Below are 17,211 nucleotides of genomic sequence, written 5' to 3' on the forward strand. Positions count from 1 at the left end.
GGAGAAATAGAAACAAGGTTAAGCTCAAGCTGGAACAAATTCCGCTTTGGCCTGTCCTGGCATTTTAACTCGCATTGTAAATCTCAATTAAAGCTGTACCCTCCCTCGGAAGCTGTTGTCTGCGGCTGCTGGGGAATGCTCGGCATGCGATGGCCACTCAATATAATTGAACTCTAAGCGCTCGACGCACAAACCAAAGCCAACAATGTGTCCTCGATGGGAAACTTCAATCCCGCCAGGAAGCAGGTGACTGAGATTGTTATTGTAATGAACGCGGTCCCGTGGTGAGCCAAAGAAGTGAAATTTAATCCAATTTAAGCAGGTGCACGACTTTCCCTTTGATGCAAAGTGTCCTCTTTACTTGTTGCTTGTAAGTCAGAAGAATCCATCAGTTAGAATGAACTCAATATTCAATCTGTTCACAGGAATTAGCAACTACAACATCTTGAGATCTTCAAGATTAACCGCAAAACTGATTTCTATACTTTTCCAGTTTTCTGAAAGAAACTTAAAGAGAGTGTGTATCCTTTTCTTAAATATAAATACACTTTTATTTGAATGGACGTCGCCAAGACACACTTTCCTTGCTGCCCTCCTCGAAAGGGCTTTATAATTTCTGCCACTTGAATTCAATGCCAACTCATTAGACTTCTAACCTCATTTCCCAGACCCTTTTCTCATCCGTAGATCTGTCTCAGCCCAACCAACTTGAATAGTTATTTGCATGCCTTTCCACTCGTCCCCGTATCCAGTAAGAGCTCCCATTGTCCGGTAATGGGAAAAACTTCATCTCAGTCTCCGGCTAAACATTCTTTGAGGGCATCTCAAATTGCGTATTCCTTCTCCAGATTTCTGTATCCTTCACTTCTCCTGGCCTCCTTTATCCTTGCCGGAGCCTGCTTCTCTCTTCCTCGAAATCCAACCTCAATCCTCTCCACTTTCCGGCTTTCGAATGCCGCCTGGCGTAAATCGTTTTAATTTCTTGCGCATTTTACGCGCTACTCATCTTACCCCGCTCACTCACTCGCACACAAAAGAGTTCCAGATAGCAAAAATAGGAGTATATATACCTGAAATAATGCAGTTGTGTTAGTGAAGGAGGGGGATAAGGGTGTCCTGCGAGAGGCAATGGGCGATGGACTGTGACTCGAGGGCAGGCCAAAAGTGTTTGGTTCTTTGGTACTTGGCGGCGTGGTGTCCGTGTCAACGTAACTTTTATTTCCCCTGATGGCTGCACGTAAAAAAACAGAGCCAAGACTCAAGCACCCTCACCTGCCAGCCACCTCAAACCACCCACAACCCCTCATTGTTGTCGGTTTTTTATGACAAAGAGGCGCCTGCAGCGACCCCCCTTGAAAGCTGAAACAGTCAAATGGCGTGGGCCGCTTCACACGGCAAGAAATGGGATGGGAACGGGGTTTTTTTTACCGATATTTAAAGTTAACTTCACAAAAGAGTGTCTTGTATGTACTTCTGCTTTTTATGGAAATAAACAGATACATTTTTTTATTCAACCACACAGAAATATCGAACGAGTCTCGAAAATCGTTCTTCCTGTGCAGCTGTGCAAAATGGACGAACACAAAAACTGGTTTGCTAAAACGGAACTAGCCCCCAGTGGTGGCCACTGCATATGTGGGTAATGGTTCGGTGCGGCATGGATAGCCGAGATATGCACGGCAGGGGCCGAACCCACGTAACCAAATTTATGATGCCGTTATTTACATGGCATAAACTTTTGCTGCCCCGTTTCGCCAGTTGCAAATAGATTTCACGCTTTGTTTTATATTCCAACTCGACACCCTATTCTTTTCATGGCCACCCTGGTGGAACATTGGGGTCCATAAAGAGATTTAAGGAGCAAGGGTCTTTAAGGCATGGGTCATTCTGTACGAGTATATCAGCTGGATTCCCCGAATAATGTTCGATTGAGAGACAGCTTTTCCGCAGAATGCCACTTTGGAGCTCCTTTTTTGAAGAGTGTTTGTTAGTCTGCCCTAACCATCTAGTCATCTAGCCTTCCTTTTTTATAAATTCCACGCTATTTTAATTGGATTTTATCTTCCCGCTGCCATTTTCACAGCTCCGATTTCCGCTATCCCGCTAACCCGCCTCCCCTTCCCTTGATTGCCCTTGTGCTGTTGTCGTTTTCATGCAACGTTGATTTAAGCTTGGGGGAAATTGGCAAATGAAATGCTTCGTGTAAATAACTGACATAGTGGGATCCGCCCCCCAAATACGGTTGTCCATCGCTTTGACATGTTGAGGCAGGCCGCAGGGTTCGACCGTTGAATGCCACTAAGCCACAAACACGCACGAGTACTCCAGATACGAGGGTTCACCGAGTTGCTATTGAAGTTTGGCCCAAATCAATTGGCCAAATATTGATCGGGCCGAGACAAACTTTCTTGCCTGGGTTCGAAGAACTTTTCTTTTTCATCCTGGACCATATTTTTCTTTGCCAATTTGGCTAATAAGTTGTCCGTCAAAAGGGCAAATGGTGATGGATCATCGGCCAGTACTTGGATGTCCCATCAGACGATTATCCCCTCCCCGATTGGGCCAGAAACTGGTTCCATCTCATCTCCCAGGACCTGCCGACGTAGGCAATTAAGTCAGGAGGGGCGTGGCCATGGAAGAGGCTCGTTACATAGACCACAACATACGTGTGGGCGCAATCGAAAACCCATTTTTCATTTAAAGTGTCGCACCGAAACAGTCCTGGCCAAATGACAATTCGATTGAGGCACATAATAGATGGGAGATGATAACTACAGGCATTTGCGAGGAGCGGGAGCGGGAGTGGGAGTGGGAGTGGGGGAAGTCCACTTAAATTCATACAATTTGTTTTATTTCGACAACAGAGAAAAATTGTTCAAAGCAAGACAAATGCTTCCTTTGTGCGTCGAAGGCATTTCCGAAATGAAAATGAAAACGAAAATGATAATGACAATGCCGAAGTCGACGTCGATGCCAAGGATGATGATAATGGTAGGGGACTAAGGGACTACCCCATGAGGGGGATAACGAAGCAGTCGCGGAACTGTGTGAGAAAATGTATTTTACTAGCATTTCAGCACGATGTCTCAGGCTTCTGGGGCTTCCCTAATGGACAAACAACAAGAATTTAAGTGCCGGCTCCTCACAGGGGTGAAATGATAAAGTGGCCAGAGGATTGAGGAATGGCTTCTGTTGACCATCAGTCACAAAACCGACAGTGATGTGCTCGGAGTTTAGTCAAAGTTTCTTGACATTCAGTTATGACTTTCGTTCACCACTTGGTTGGGGATCTCTCCATACATACAAAGAAATTTCATGTTTATATATTTTTTAAATGAATGCCACGCTTATTTACTGTACTAGTCGAGTTTCCCATTAAATAACTGCGATGTAACTATAGATTGTTTTGATTTCCAATTGTGGTCCAACGGTTGTCCTTGGTGACAACCATATAAAATCAATTTGTTTGTCGCAAAATAATTGAACCTCGCCTGACCGAGTTTCTTCCTTGGGTCTTGCTTCGCTCGTCTTTCAGGAGCCCCAACTACCATTTAAATATTGACATTGAAAAGAGAAAATCAATATGAATTTCATGTATTGAAGTGCCCAGTTCTTCATATTGAATAGCAATGGTCTTAAAGTCAATGCATCTTAGTCCATGTTGCGTATACGCAATCTTTAATTAAAAGCGGTTACTAACCACACGTCGATATGAGTAGGTGGAAATTCTCAGAAACAGCAACAAAAAGGGACTGGAGACCAATACTATTTACCTGTAAAGTCCCTGGAAATGTTCCTTTCGGACTTAATGTTTCATATATCATCGGATTTCCTTTGCCAACAGCCCTCAGCTCCGTTCCAGCGCAGCTCATCACCCGATGAGTTCTCTCAGTCATGCAACATTAAGCATTTGTCTTTACCACTTCCCAATGCCACATCCACCGTCTCCTCCGCCATTATTGCAGTTTAATCTGCCCGGACCACTGCATACTGCCAAGAGGGAACTCGCATGAAAAACCCTCCGACATAAATTTTTACGCATTTTCGCGGTATACATACTTAATGCTACTATTAATTTATTGTTCCAGCTTGCGTGGGTGGATCGAAGACTTTTGGGCTGCAATAGGAAATTCAATTTGTTTGAGACTATATGCAGATTGGAGTTGGTTGCCAGTTGGTTTTTGATTGATCAAATAAGTTACACTGAATGAAATTTTATCGTTTTGGAATTAGAGCTCCACAAATATAGAAGTCTCCTTACTGATAATGATATAAGGATAAGGGATACCATTATTGTTAACGAATAAATGCATTTGTTTTAAAGGTGTTCCGTACTTTATAGATGGGCAAACTTTTGGAACCCCTCAGGTTGACAGCACGAGAACACATCTGTGTATAATTCATACACTCGCTCGGCTTGAGTGGGCGGGCCTGCCTTTATCCCCGCCCGCTTCCCGTGCTCACGCATGTAATTCGAATGATTAAACTGTTACGGCAAACAAAGTACGAGGCAAGACAATGACGAAATGAGCTGAGCTGTGCCCAACTGGGCGGGGGCGAGGGGGACCTGGAGACTCCCGGAGTACCCAAGTACCCCAAGGACCTCAGGTCGTGTGAGTTAATGCTGAAATTTGTGGCAATCGCACTCGTTGCTTCTTTCCTTCCGAGAATGTTATGAAATATGCAAAACCACTTTTCATAGTGTGCATCAGCATCTGGGCAGTGTAGCCGTAAATACAGACGGTTGTAGCTGCAACTGCAGATGTAGTCGGAGGTACTTACACTCCATCATCAATCCGGACAAGTTTATTCGGTGTTTGCCTTGAGAGCATCTTCCCCAAAAGGAGAGTATTTACCCACCAGAACCGGAAGAATCAGGATAATTGCATCAAATGGTATATGTACACTTCCCTTCTTTGGCTCTTAAATTTGGAGCTTTTCCGAGGGACTTTTTGCTGCTTTGCCGGCAACAGAAGTTTTTATTTAGTGTGCCTCGGCAGTGACTTTTTTTTACCATTATCCAGTACTCAGATCCCAGTTCCCTTCCCCGGACGCCCCTGAATGACGATGTCCGTCTGAACGCCACACGAACTGCAGTTTTGTCGCCTGCAGTCGTTACTGCGACGGCTGTTGTTGTCTTTCTCCATCCACTTGAATGAAATTTCCGGCGACAGCACTAAACAATCATAATAACAGATACTTTTTTCCTCCGCACACAAAGCTTTGCTTTCTGTCAGTCTTCCTTCCTCTGGGCAGCCACCGCTCTGTCTTCCCGAGTGCTGAAATGGAGGAGCGACTGGGTGTCAGTCAGTATAGCGTTCGTTGGAGGGGCAGACAGACAGCTATCCGAGTCTGTTTCTTTAAAGAACATTCACTCGACAGAGGTTTTTCCTTGCGTGTGCAATTAGAATGTTGAAATCGAGGAAGAAAAAACACACAAATCTCGATACCGAATGAGTAAGAGCTAAAAACGGCAATTAAGATTGATTCGAATGCCGAAAAACCTTAGAAGAATTAACACACAACAAACTAATGATGCCAATGTATGGGACAAATCGTAAATGCAAGTTTAATTGGTTTTTACTGTTTGCAGAAAAAAAATCAATTTTTTCAAGAAAACGCACTTAAACGATATACAAATAAATCAAGTTGGTTGGCATTGTCAGGGAATGGGTGGAAAAAGCAGAGAGAGGGGAATAAATAAAATGCATTTCATCTCCCAAATGTTTATTTCTGTTATCATCGTTTATTCATTCCCAAATAAATTCTTTAGTTAAGTGAAACCCATTTGCTGGCTGACAATAAAGCCAAAAATAAAATTTCTTTCTGCATTCTCTTCTAAATGAAACCTTTGAGTAGAAGAATCGTGTATGAAATATTGGCAGAATAAGTTTGAATTGACTATTTTTAAAATGCACATTTATCTTGTTTTTACAATATTTATTTCTTCTTTCAAGTTAAGACTATGACTATTAGATTTCTGAATGAGTAATTTCACATGATCTAGCTAAAGTACGTAGCATATATTGTTAAAGCCTTAGAAAACAAATTTAAAACACCACTTATAAATCCAAAACAAAAATCTGCTCTTAACTGAAAGTTGCGCGCAGTAAGTCTTGGCTGACCTCGGTCGTGCGATTTCCTCTCGAGTGCAAGGCGATAACTTTTTGCTTAGAAAACAAATTGAGTTAGTGTCTTGACCTGCTCAACGGCGCGGTTTTGTTTGTGATTTGTGCCTAGAGGCGTCAGCAGGCAGGAAAACTTCTGTTTTCGTTTCAGAGCAAGAGAAACTGAAAATTGCGAAGAGAAAACAGAAAGCAGTCAGAGCGTCAGCTAAGAGAGCAGACAAGTCGGCAAAGCAGTGCACGCGTATTCGTACATTTCATCATTTCATTTTCAAAGTCAAAATGAAATGCTTCCGAGCTATTGAACCCCATGCCCGTTTGTGTATTGAATGAGTAAATATTTAAAAAACTCTGATTAATAAACAATATTTTAAAATCTTTTTAATTCAAGTCTTTGATTCCTCGTATAGAATAAACTTATTTAAACTTTGTTTAAATGCTCTAGTTGTGATTGTTTACGGTTCTGGCAGCTCCGCTGGCAGCTTCTTTAGAGTTTATTGCTCTTTGGCGTTCAACGAGGCTTATGCTGTATATTGCGCATACGCCACGCATGCCGGTCTACTGGCGTTCCCTGCAACATTTTTCCCAATTTCATATAACAATTAAAAGCCATTAGGGCTTAACAAAAAGAATTCGTGGAAACAGCATCTTCAACACCCGTCTCCCAAGCCACCCACTATATATTCCCCCGACTGCAGCTGCTGCTGTTGTTGCTCCTGTTGTTTTTCTGAGGTAATGGCGTGTCATTTGCATTTTGCATGATGGTAACAAAACAACAACTGTTTGGCCTGGGTGTTCGTTGCAAATGATTTTGTGTGCGGGGCGCAGAGAATGCGAATGAGAAAGATATGTTGCACAGATCCGAATAGCTCAGTTGGGAAAAAGTTGAAATGAACTCGACGATGCTGGTGATGATGGTGATGACGAGGACTAGGACGAGAGAGATGAGACGTTGGCTGGCCAGCAGCAGATGCACTTTCGGTTATGATGTGCTAATGCGATGAAGCTTTTTAGGTTGAGAAGGCCTGCAGAGTACAGCATCGTAAGAACTTGGGAACAACAGCAGAAGTCATAACTTTTCGGCTCCACTCCCATGCAGATCCCATTAAATCTTAATTAGTCACGCTCATTTGGCCACACATTACAAACAATTAAACATTCTTCATCCTTCTGTAGGCCGCCCCCTCCCAAAGGTAAATCAAACATCGAGAGTCCTGTGGCTGGCGCTGTCGAGCACAAATGTTTTCAGCCAACATTAATTCGCTTTCGAGGGAACTGAACCCTTCATTAATGCGCATGAAATGCAATTAATTTTTCAGCTTACAACTTAATTTACAATTTTATTTGCAGCCGGCCATTAATAACAATTTTTAAGCGAGCCATAATCCTTGGCCATGCCAATGCCAACCAAAAAAAGTCAACCAGTCCAAACTGAATTCAAATGCCATGGCTGGTCAGTTTTTTCTCGAAATTTGATTGTGGTTCGCCCATTTTATTGCCATGATATTCTGCGTCAATAACAAAGTGCCAAGCGATTGTCGTTATTGCTATGTTTTGCACGTTTTTAATATTGAAACTGTGTTTTCCCGCCGCCCCCAAATGCCTGTTGTTTTGATGCTGGCTGTTTTTGCGGCTTGGACAATACAATTTTCCATTTTCGATGTCACCGATAGAGCCGCATGGCTATATTTATTTATCAATGGTATTTTGAATTGCCATCAATGCGGTGATATTTACCCTCGAGTGCCGAGCCCCTTTTATTGCATTCCTGGAATACTATTTAATTAGTACTTGTAGTTGAAAAATGTTTAAATTCTATGATTTGCAAGTGATTTATGGAGTGTCAGCAGAGTGGTCCTTGAGTGTGCGGAAACAATGGGATATTTAATTAAAAACAAATCAAACTAAAACTATTTTCCTTTTTATCGTAAGCACCCTCCGTTTCTAAGCCCATAAAAAACGGTCTTTGTGTTTGTTTCAGCCATTTCCATCAGATCATATCAACTTGACCATTCCAATATCCTGCCTGAAGTCCGCTCTCAGCTTAACAGGGATTTCATCTCCTGTCCATCTGGCTCCCCTCCCACTGGCCATTGGCCACATAAATTATGGCCACAACTCGCCGGCATTACCAACTCGTTTAGCTAAACTCGCACAATAACTGCAAAAGCCACTGGAACAGTTGCCATATTCTGCTCGACCTTTTCGCTTTCCTTGCTCACTTTTCTTTATTTTGCAACAGCCCCGCCCCCGTCTGCCGCCCCCAATGACTCCTCCACCTCCACCTTGTGCATATTGTGTGCAATATTAAAAGAAAGCCCGGGGCAGCGGCAACAACAATGGGACTGCAAACAAACCGAGACCGCGTCTGGAATTTCAATATCCGAAGCTCGTGTAATATGAAAATATTGAATTTTAAATTCAGCCATATTATTATTATTAAAACCAAGTCAAGCCAAAGAAGAAAGGCGAGTTCTATTTAAGGGCGACCTAATGCAAATTTATTAAATTACAGCCAAAAAATAAAAAACCGCCACAAAAGGAAACATTAACAAAAGATTTTCGTGCTTACGGCTCCATTTTCGCTGCCTGATTGGATTTCCCAGCCTCGGCTCCGAACTTTTCCCCTCGCCGACCGCAATTAGGCGCCGGAGAAATGGGTCCGCAGGGATCTCGTGGTGCGAGCACTCGGAAAGAGTTCTCACTGCAATTAAACGGCGCCGGAACGGAAGCCAAAACTGCAATTGTTCCAAGTTGGGCCGAAACCGAAATACGCTTTTAAATAGTTTCTGGCCAACAATTGTTGCGATCTCATTCAGTGGGCGGGGCGGGGGCTGGGGCTCTTTCAATTCAATTGAATTTGATTCGGTCAATATTCATGAAATCAAGAGCGAACTTTTCAACTTTTCTGCGGTTTTAAGCCCGAAAGTTTTTATTGGCGTTGGCGTTGGCGTTGGCGGCGTCCTTACCCTTGGTCCGGGCCCTCTTGTGGCTTTGTTCGACTGCAAATGAAAATAGTTTGCAGCGTGCGCATGAAGCCCAAGAACTGAGCAGCATTCAGGGTCAAATATTTAGCATGTTATTCAAGAAAATTAAGGTCAACCCAGTGACTGCTTCTGCTGTTGTTTTTCCTTAACTTTTGCCTATTTTTCCACTTCATATGACAACACAAAAATGAATGTACCATAAGGAACAAATTAAATATTCCACACGCGCTAAAGTTTTGCTTGCAAATGGGAGATGGTTCTAGAGCAAGGGAACCCAAAGTTAAAGATAACAAATCCTAAAAATATATTTAAAGAGCTCCCCCATGGAAAGTGGCTCTTACTTTCATGTTTGTTGACTTTTTATCGAGACATTTTTTACACCGAAAGCTGTCTGCTTTCCCCACTGAATTACAATCCCATAAATAGCAGTTGTTTAGTATGAAATCCCCTCGATATAGAAGTCCATCTCTTCCACTTGCATATGGGAGCAGCTTTATTGGCAAACGGCAATAGCAGGAGGTGGAGTTTAACCTCTAAGGTGAATCCAGGTAGCTGGAGGCGCCTGCTCCCTTATGCAAATTGTTTCAGCTCAAGTCGGCAGCTGTTGACAGCCGGAAACCCGGAGCCACACTGACTTATGTAGGAGCACTTCCTTTTTACGATTTAGCGCATTTGAATTTCCGTCGCTGGCATAGCTGAAAATGCTAAATTTATGGTAATTAAAGTCGTTGATGGAACAACTGCTCCAGTCAGCCAGCGTTCACATTCCCTATGTAATTCAGTTTGGCCCATTTAGCCGGGACCCAGTCCTCCAGTCTGATAATTATGTATGCTCAAGCACTTGGATTGCACTCGTCACATCATCGCTTGAGCTTCAGCATCATCCCGGCGGAAGCCCCGCAATCGGAATAAAGCTGCTGCGGACTGTTGGGCATTAAAAAACAGCTCGCTTTCACATACTCCGCAGTCGCTTTCCTTTGCCATTTTCCGTGCACTTTCCCCGCCTTCATCTTTGGCTCGATTTAATCTCGGTCGGCATTCTCCGTGTGGTGTGGGAAATGAATCCCTGGTTCCCAGAATCCCCTCCTCCATGACATCCCGAATGCCATTTATTGTAATGCCTTCTTTTTTCCTCTTTTTCAATAATCACTGCACTTAATTGCGAGCAACTATTAATTGAATTAGAAGGACGCACACCCACACAGAGCTGGAGTTGCGAGAATGTTGTCAAGGGAAAAGAGGATTCCGCGTTGCCAGGCAGCGGAAAGTGGACTCCGATTTCCAATATCGCCAAGAATGTTTATGAAAACCTTGCTTTTGTCGGAATCATGCGGATCCTAACCTTAAACTGGTGACGAGAAAGCCTGAAGTTACTTCTAAGAAATGTACTTTATATTGATTTGGACAAGTGAGATGTTTTACTATACCTTAAATAATATTTATGCATTTAAAGTCTGTATATTATGGTTCACTAGATGCTTAATCCGCCAAGAAGTTATATTTGGTAAAAATATGGAATAATATATCAGCATTATAATCCTATCTTAAAGAAAGGTAGAAGCTAACAGCCACTATCTACACGCATGCCATCTCTAGCAATACCTTGGGGTCCATCTCCTGGGGTTTGTTTGTGTCTGCTGATGTCGGCGGGCGAATGCCTCCCTCCAGTGCTCCTGTTGATGCTGCTGACAAAGATGCGATAATCGCTTCATTCATGGGGCTTAAGCCCGAAACCTGCCCACGCAGAAGGGATAAAGGGTGCGGAATCCTGTAGGGACACGTCGGAAGGGTGTACTGAATGACGCGTGTATCCATTTGTACGCATGTGTGGGTGAGCAGTTTGTGTCAATAATTTCCCAAGAATGGACCTGATGTGGCACGGTTTTTCACATGATTTGTTGTTACAAAAAATGTTCGGTATAGCAAAAAGGGCGTGAAAATCATTCTCTGCCTTTTCACTAAAGTTTCTTGAATTGTAGGAAATACTTAGTTTTTTTTTATTATTATTTTTAACAGATGGAAATCATTGTATTAAAAGTTAATTTTGTCTTATAGTAATTTAATACAAAGATATATGAATGGATGGGTTCAAATGACAAATTGTTGACTTTTAATGTTTGCGTTAAAAATGGTGTTTTCAATATTATATTTATTTCAGTAGGATTTCAATATGCATTAATCATTCTACTTTTTCTGACATATCTGCATAAGCCTTAATCACGACCTTTGATAGTTGGCCACGCATCAATGTCGATTCTTTGGTGGCCTGCAATCGCTAAACTTTGACATTTCGCCCACCGTTTTCCATTAAATCCTCTCATTGCCCTTCGTCCGCCTGCACCTGCTGTGCATTAATTGAATTTAAGTTTAAATGACTAAGAACAAAAAGGAAAGAAGCGTAGGTGAGTGAGCCGCATGTGCGTGGGCTAAAGTTTTGCCCATTTTGGGAAGAATGTCAGTTTCAGCCATTTGGCATATAAATTTAAATTTGCAGCAGCCTGCGGAAATTGATGGTGATGGCCAAGATGTTGATGGAGTCGCCTCAATTACGAGGTCTGCTGCGGTCAGTTAAGCTAGCAGGCAGGGTAGAAGGGCTCCAGGAAGGCTCCGGTAGGACATGAGGAAGACGCCTAGGCTGATGAAGATTGAGGGGTCTGGTATCATGGTTGAGCCCTTTTCTTTATTAATTTCCTGTCCGCATGTGGTGCACCTCCAGCCAGGAAAAACAATTTGTTAGCTTGTCAAAACCATCGACCATCAAGTCCAAGTTTTTGTGGAGCCTCCCACCCCTCCCCCTAACATTCATACGCCCACAACTTCCAGCAGAGTGAAGATAACTCGTTAACTTTGGGCTTTAATTCCGGCTTGTTTGTTTTGCGCCTGGGCAAATCTGCATAATGAAATTGGCAAATACATTGAAGTATTTGCCTTCGGAATTAACACCAAATTATAATGGTATCAATGAGGACGGCTGTTGGGGGCGAGTGCATTAAATTAGCATAAAATAAACAAGCCGCACACAACACTTGCAGCTCGATGTTGCAGTTGCAGTTGCAGTTGCCGTTGCCGTTGCCGTTGCAGCAAATGCAAAACAATTTCCGCAAACTGAAAGCGACAAACAAACAAACAATCGGCTGAGGATTACCCTTATGGAGGGAGGACTCCGGGGGAGTATGGAGGCTCTGGCCGGTCTGTAATTAAATTCAATTTGATGAGCAGACAAGAGGTGCAAACATAACCAGACGAAGGGGACGGTTGCGTTTGATGTTCGACCCTGTGATATCGTGGATAATATTATCATTATCATTAGAAGATAAATTCATTTAATATTATTTCGATATCGCTTAAGAATGAGGTGTGCATTGTATTAATGAATCAATTATGTCTTCAAACCAACCCAAAAGGTGTCTAAAAGTTCCATCGCATCTCTAAATAGAGCATTGCATGTGTGCATGGTGTTTTAACACCCTGAAATATATTTTATAAAATAAACATATTAAGGAATCAAGAATGTCGGTTTCAGTTTGCTTTCTGCTATTCTCATTACCAATAAGCATGGCCCAAATGACCCCAAAGGCCCTGTAGCCCCTTCCAACCCGCTCTCAGTTGCAGGGCTTCATGGCAAATTTGGCTCGCCCGCTGTGTTCACTGATTGATTGAGTGGCGATTTCCAGCCAGGCCTTTCCAATCATTTCGGACCAGCCAGTCCGCCAAACATTTAGTTGTATGCCAACTGCCGGCACTAATTTCTCTGTTAGCCTGCCATCTCGCTGGGCGGCGGATAATGAACCGCACTTGGACCCGGTGACCAACAGACCGATGACGTTAGTGCAGGAACTGAACTGCGCACTAAAAGTGTAATTACGGGTGAAGCTATGGACATCTTCATGTGAACGGACCACTCTCTCTATGTAATCATAATTGGCAAACCATTGACAATTATTTGGGACACATTTTCGGGGAAAAGGAACATCAGAACTGAAAGTGTTGCTCCGAAGTCATTAGGAGAGTTTCCGTGTTGATGGCGACTTAGAAGGCATTAAACCAATAAACTCAGTTAGACTCTTTTCTTTGACGACTGCAGCAAGTTTGGCCCTAACTAATTAAGCAACAGTTTTTGGCACCTGGTTTATGCATAGTTTGGCGAAACCTGAAAAGTTTGCAGCCAAAAGTTGAGCACAAACATTTATGTAGGCGAAAAGTTCGGTGAGCAGTTTGGAGCCAGTTAAGACTGACAATCCTCCTTGTACTCGGTTGGAACACGATGTCTGTCCTCTGAGGAATGACTTCCCCAGGACCCCGCTATGTACGGGAAATCCATCCGGACAGGACAAACAAAAGCTGACAGACGAGCATGCAGAGATACAGATACTCGCACTGAGATTGCCATGCCAGCTGTCCCGGAATAAAAGTTTTCGCCGGCCAAGTGCCTGATTGACATTCGCCGAGGCCTAATTAGAAAAGTTTCCCCAGCACGCATTCCTGGCCACCTCCTCCTCCTCCGTCACCGCCTCCGCCTTTCGTGTGACGTTCGACTTGGATTCGATTCACATGGGTTATTGGTTTTTATTGTACGTTACAACCGATTGTTTTGGCGATTTCTTCGCTGGCAAGCGAATCAAGTAATACAAATTCCGAGTCAAATCAAATAAAAATAGCAATAATAATAAAAAAGAAGGCGTTGCCGCTCGTTTCCGGTTTCTTTCTCTTTCTCTTGTTCTCTCTATCTATGTTAAAAACTTCTCCATCAACTAAATTTAATTTTAAAGATACTTTTCACTGAACCGCGTCCTCATCCTGGGCGCCGGTGGCTGGTCGAATGTCTTATGCAAGAGACAAACACCAGAGCCGCGCTCGAGGAGATGTTGATTTGGGCTAGATGCTTGGGTACTTAGAAGCACTTGCGGTGGACGATTCCGGGGCCGGACTCGTCGTACTCCTGCTTGGAGATCCACATCTGCTGGAAGGTGGACAGGGAGGCCAAGATGGAGCCACCGATCCAGACGGAGTACTTGCGCTCAGGTGGTGCAATGATCTTGATCTTGATGGTGGATGGGGCCAGGGCGGTGATCTCCTTCTGCATACGATCAGCAATACCTGAATTGTCAAAAATAGATTGCATTAAAATGTGATTTAGAATGAAGGAATATTTATATCGTCCGACATAAAAATATAGAAATCTTGCAAGAAATTCCTCTTTAATTGCAAGAGAAAAAGCTAAAAGAACAGGCACCTGGTACAGAAATCTGGTAAATTTCCCAAATTCTATTCCTATTCCTATATGGTAAATAAGCTTTACTAACGATGAATGAAAAGCCAACAAATGTTAAATTAAGATCTATGAATGGAGATTCTACGCGATCATGAGATATCACATTTAAGATACTTATAATATTTAAAAATAAAAATAATAATCGCTTTTAATAGCTTTCTAAGAGAGATCTCATTACCATTTATAGTGCTAAGAAGTACGCACCTGGGTACATGGTGGTGCCGCCAGACAGCACGTTGTTGGCATACAGATCCTTGCGGATGTCGACGTCGCACTTCATGATAGACTGGTAGACAGTCTCGTGGATTCCACAGGACTCCATTCCCAAGAAAGAGGGCTGGAAGAGGGCCTCCGGGGTGCGGAAACGCTCGTTGCCGATGGTGATCACCTGGCCATCAGGCAACTCGTAAGACTTCTCCAGGGAGGTGGAGGCGGCAGCGGTGGCCATTTCCTGCTCGAAGTCCAGGGCAACGTAGCACAACTTCTCCTTGATGTCGCGCACAATCTCACGCTCGGCGGTGGTGGTGAAGCTGTAGCCGCGCTCGGTGAGGATCTTCATCAGGTAGTCGGTCAGATCGCGACCAGCCAGATCCAGACGCAGGATGGCATGGGGCAGAGCGTAACCCTCATAGATGGGGACGGTGTGAGAGACACCGTCTCCGGAGTCCAGGACGATACCGGTGGTACGGCCGGAGGCGTACAGGGAGAGCACAGCCTGGATGGCCACATACATGGCTGGGGAGTTGAAGGTCTCGAACATGATCTGGGTCATCTTCTCACGGTTGGCCTTGGGGTTGAGGGGAGCCTCGGTGAGCAGGACGGGGTGCTCCTCAGGGGCCACTCGCAGCTCATTGTAGAAGGTGTGATGCCAGACCTTCTCCATGTCGTCCCAGTTGGTGATGATTCCGTGCTCGATGGGGTACTTCAGAGACAGGATACCTCGCTTGCTCTGGGCCTCATCACCCACGTAGCAGTCTTTCTGACCCATACCCACCATCACACCCTGGTGACGGGGACGGCCCACGATTGATGGGAATACGGCGCGGGGCGCGTCGTCTCCTGCGAATCCGGCCTTGCACATGCCGGAGCCGTTGTCCACGACCAGAGCTGATGCTTCTTCGTCACACATGTTTGGTTAGTTTGGTTCGGGGCGGCACTACAAGGATACAGAGAGATCGGTTATCCCTTTAGCGGACTACGGATTACGGATTTCGGATGTGCGGACAGGGCGACACTCACGACGTGTAAATCCAACAGCGACAGCAATCAGAGTGATTCGTTCTGCACTCCGACAGCTGCATTTAAATAAGTTCTGTCCCGTCGTGGCCCTCCTACCCTCCTGTCATCTTGAACAATTGTTCATCTAGTAACATGTTGATGAATTTCGCGATATGCTACGCTAGCTGGGGATCAGGCGTTCCCGGGGAGGGTGGCGAACCGGAGGGTCGGATGCACATCATTTCGATTGTACCAAAGTGTTCTGATTTCGGGTACTTTGCCTAGGCCAATGCGTAAGATTGCGATCTATGGGGAGGCGATTCTAGGGATTGATTAAGGCTTGTGGATTAATTGGATCTTTACATCAGCATTTTCTCGGAGCTTAAGATTGATGTTTGGAAGTACAAATGCTCATTTTTATGAGATTGTTGCCATTCTGAGCCAATTATCATTTTAAAGATAAAATAATATTTGGAAACACAATGTTATTACAACATATAAATTCAAATTAAAGATGTGCTTGTCTTTCAAGAACTCCTTAAAGGTCAGCTTAAGCTCAGCAGCTGTAAAATGGCTCAAGGGTTAACCATGAATGGTTAACGTGAAGGCATATAATGGTCAACCCATGAGAAAAATGGTATTAATAGGTACTAAGTGATTTGTCTAAAGGGCCTCGATTCGTTTGGATGGAATATTTTATATCTATTAGCCCTTAAGGATGGTGAGCCATAGCATTATAAGATATTGTGGGCATTTGTTCAGGGTATTCAGTTCCCTCCATGCCGATTGGCCATTTATCATTTAGTTTCATTTCGTTTTCGCTAAATTATGTCTGGCTGCCAACTTTGCTATGACTTCGACAAAGAACAGAGAAGAGAACATAGGGAAATATGCGCCAGGACTTGTATAGGCATCTGTTGATATATTTTTAAGTTTTTATATAAATAAACCCCCGCGAAAGCGACGGCAGCAACAACAACTACAGTCCGTGAACAATGCAATGTAGTGGCCAGGCTTTTTCTTAGTCTTGTTCTGGTTCTTGTAAGCATATTTTCCCCTGTTTGAGTAAGAGAAATTTGTGCCAATGCTCTTTCGGGCCCCCACTCAGTCCATAGATGGTGTGGCCCGAATGTTGTCACACACAAAATGCAGCCAAAGCATTTACACATGTTATAAATGTTGACGACGTCGTGTGGATTTCATTGAAATCAAATTGAAAAAATAGAATCAAATCATTTTGTACGGCTATATACTGGGCCTGGGAGCCCAAAGGGAAATGGTGGGACAGTACAGCGGTACGCTAGTGCATTCGGCCGACGGCAATTTTGCGCCTGTCCACCGATATCGCTCGATCTCAACGTGGCATTAGCCACGAGATTAATGCCTGCAATTCTAATTAAGTGCGCCCCTCCGAGGAGCAACTGCAGTCAGTGCATTCCGCGGGCATTCCGTAAATGGGCAAACTTCTGAACTCGAACTTCTGCCCCGTTAACTTTGCCAAGTGCTCGGAAACTCCGGAGCACTACGTGACCGCCCTGCGGATCAGGTACGGACAACATCCACGTATCATTGTCCGCACGCGCGTCGAGCAGTTGAAAGAGGTAAAAAT

General features: G+C 43.9%; 1 protein-coding gene across 1 annotated transcript; it reads right to left on the reverse strand.

Annotated features, from left to right (window-relative positions):
* Window positions 1-13,658: 13,658 nt before the first annotated feature.
* LOC108108726 (actin, larval muscle) lies at window positions 13,659-15,723 on the reverse strand. The gene is made up of 3 exons (XM_017216859.2): window positions 15,624-15,723; window positions 14,589-15,540; window positions 13,659-14,209 (listed from the first exon to the last, which is right to left on the reverse strand). Exons 2-3 carry the CDS (start codon window positions 15,511-15,513, stop codon window positions 14,004-14,006), a joined length of 1,131 nt encoding a protein of 376 aa, XP_017072348.1. The 5' UTR covers window positions 15,514-15,540; window positions 15,624-15,723; the 3' UTR covers window positions 13,659-14,003.
* Between the last annotated feature and the right edge of the window lie 1,488 nt (window positions 15,724-17,211).

Source organism: Drosophila eugracilis, unplaced genomic scaffold (assembly GCF_018153835.1).
Source record: "Drosophila eugracilis isolate 14026-0451.02 unplaced genomic scaffold, ASM1815383v1 contig_2154, whole genome shotgun sequence".
Taxonomy (NCBI): Eukaryota; Metazoa; Arthropoda; class Insecta; order Diptera; family Drosophilidae; genus Drosophila; species Drosophila eugracilis.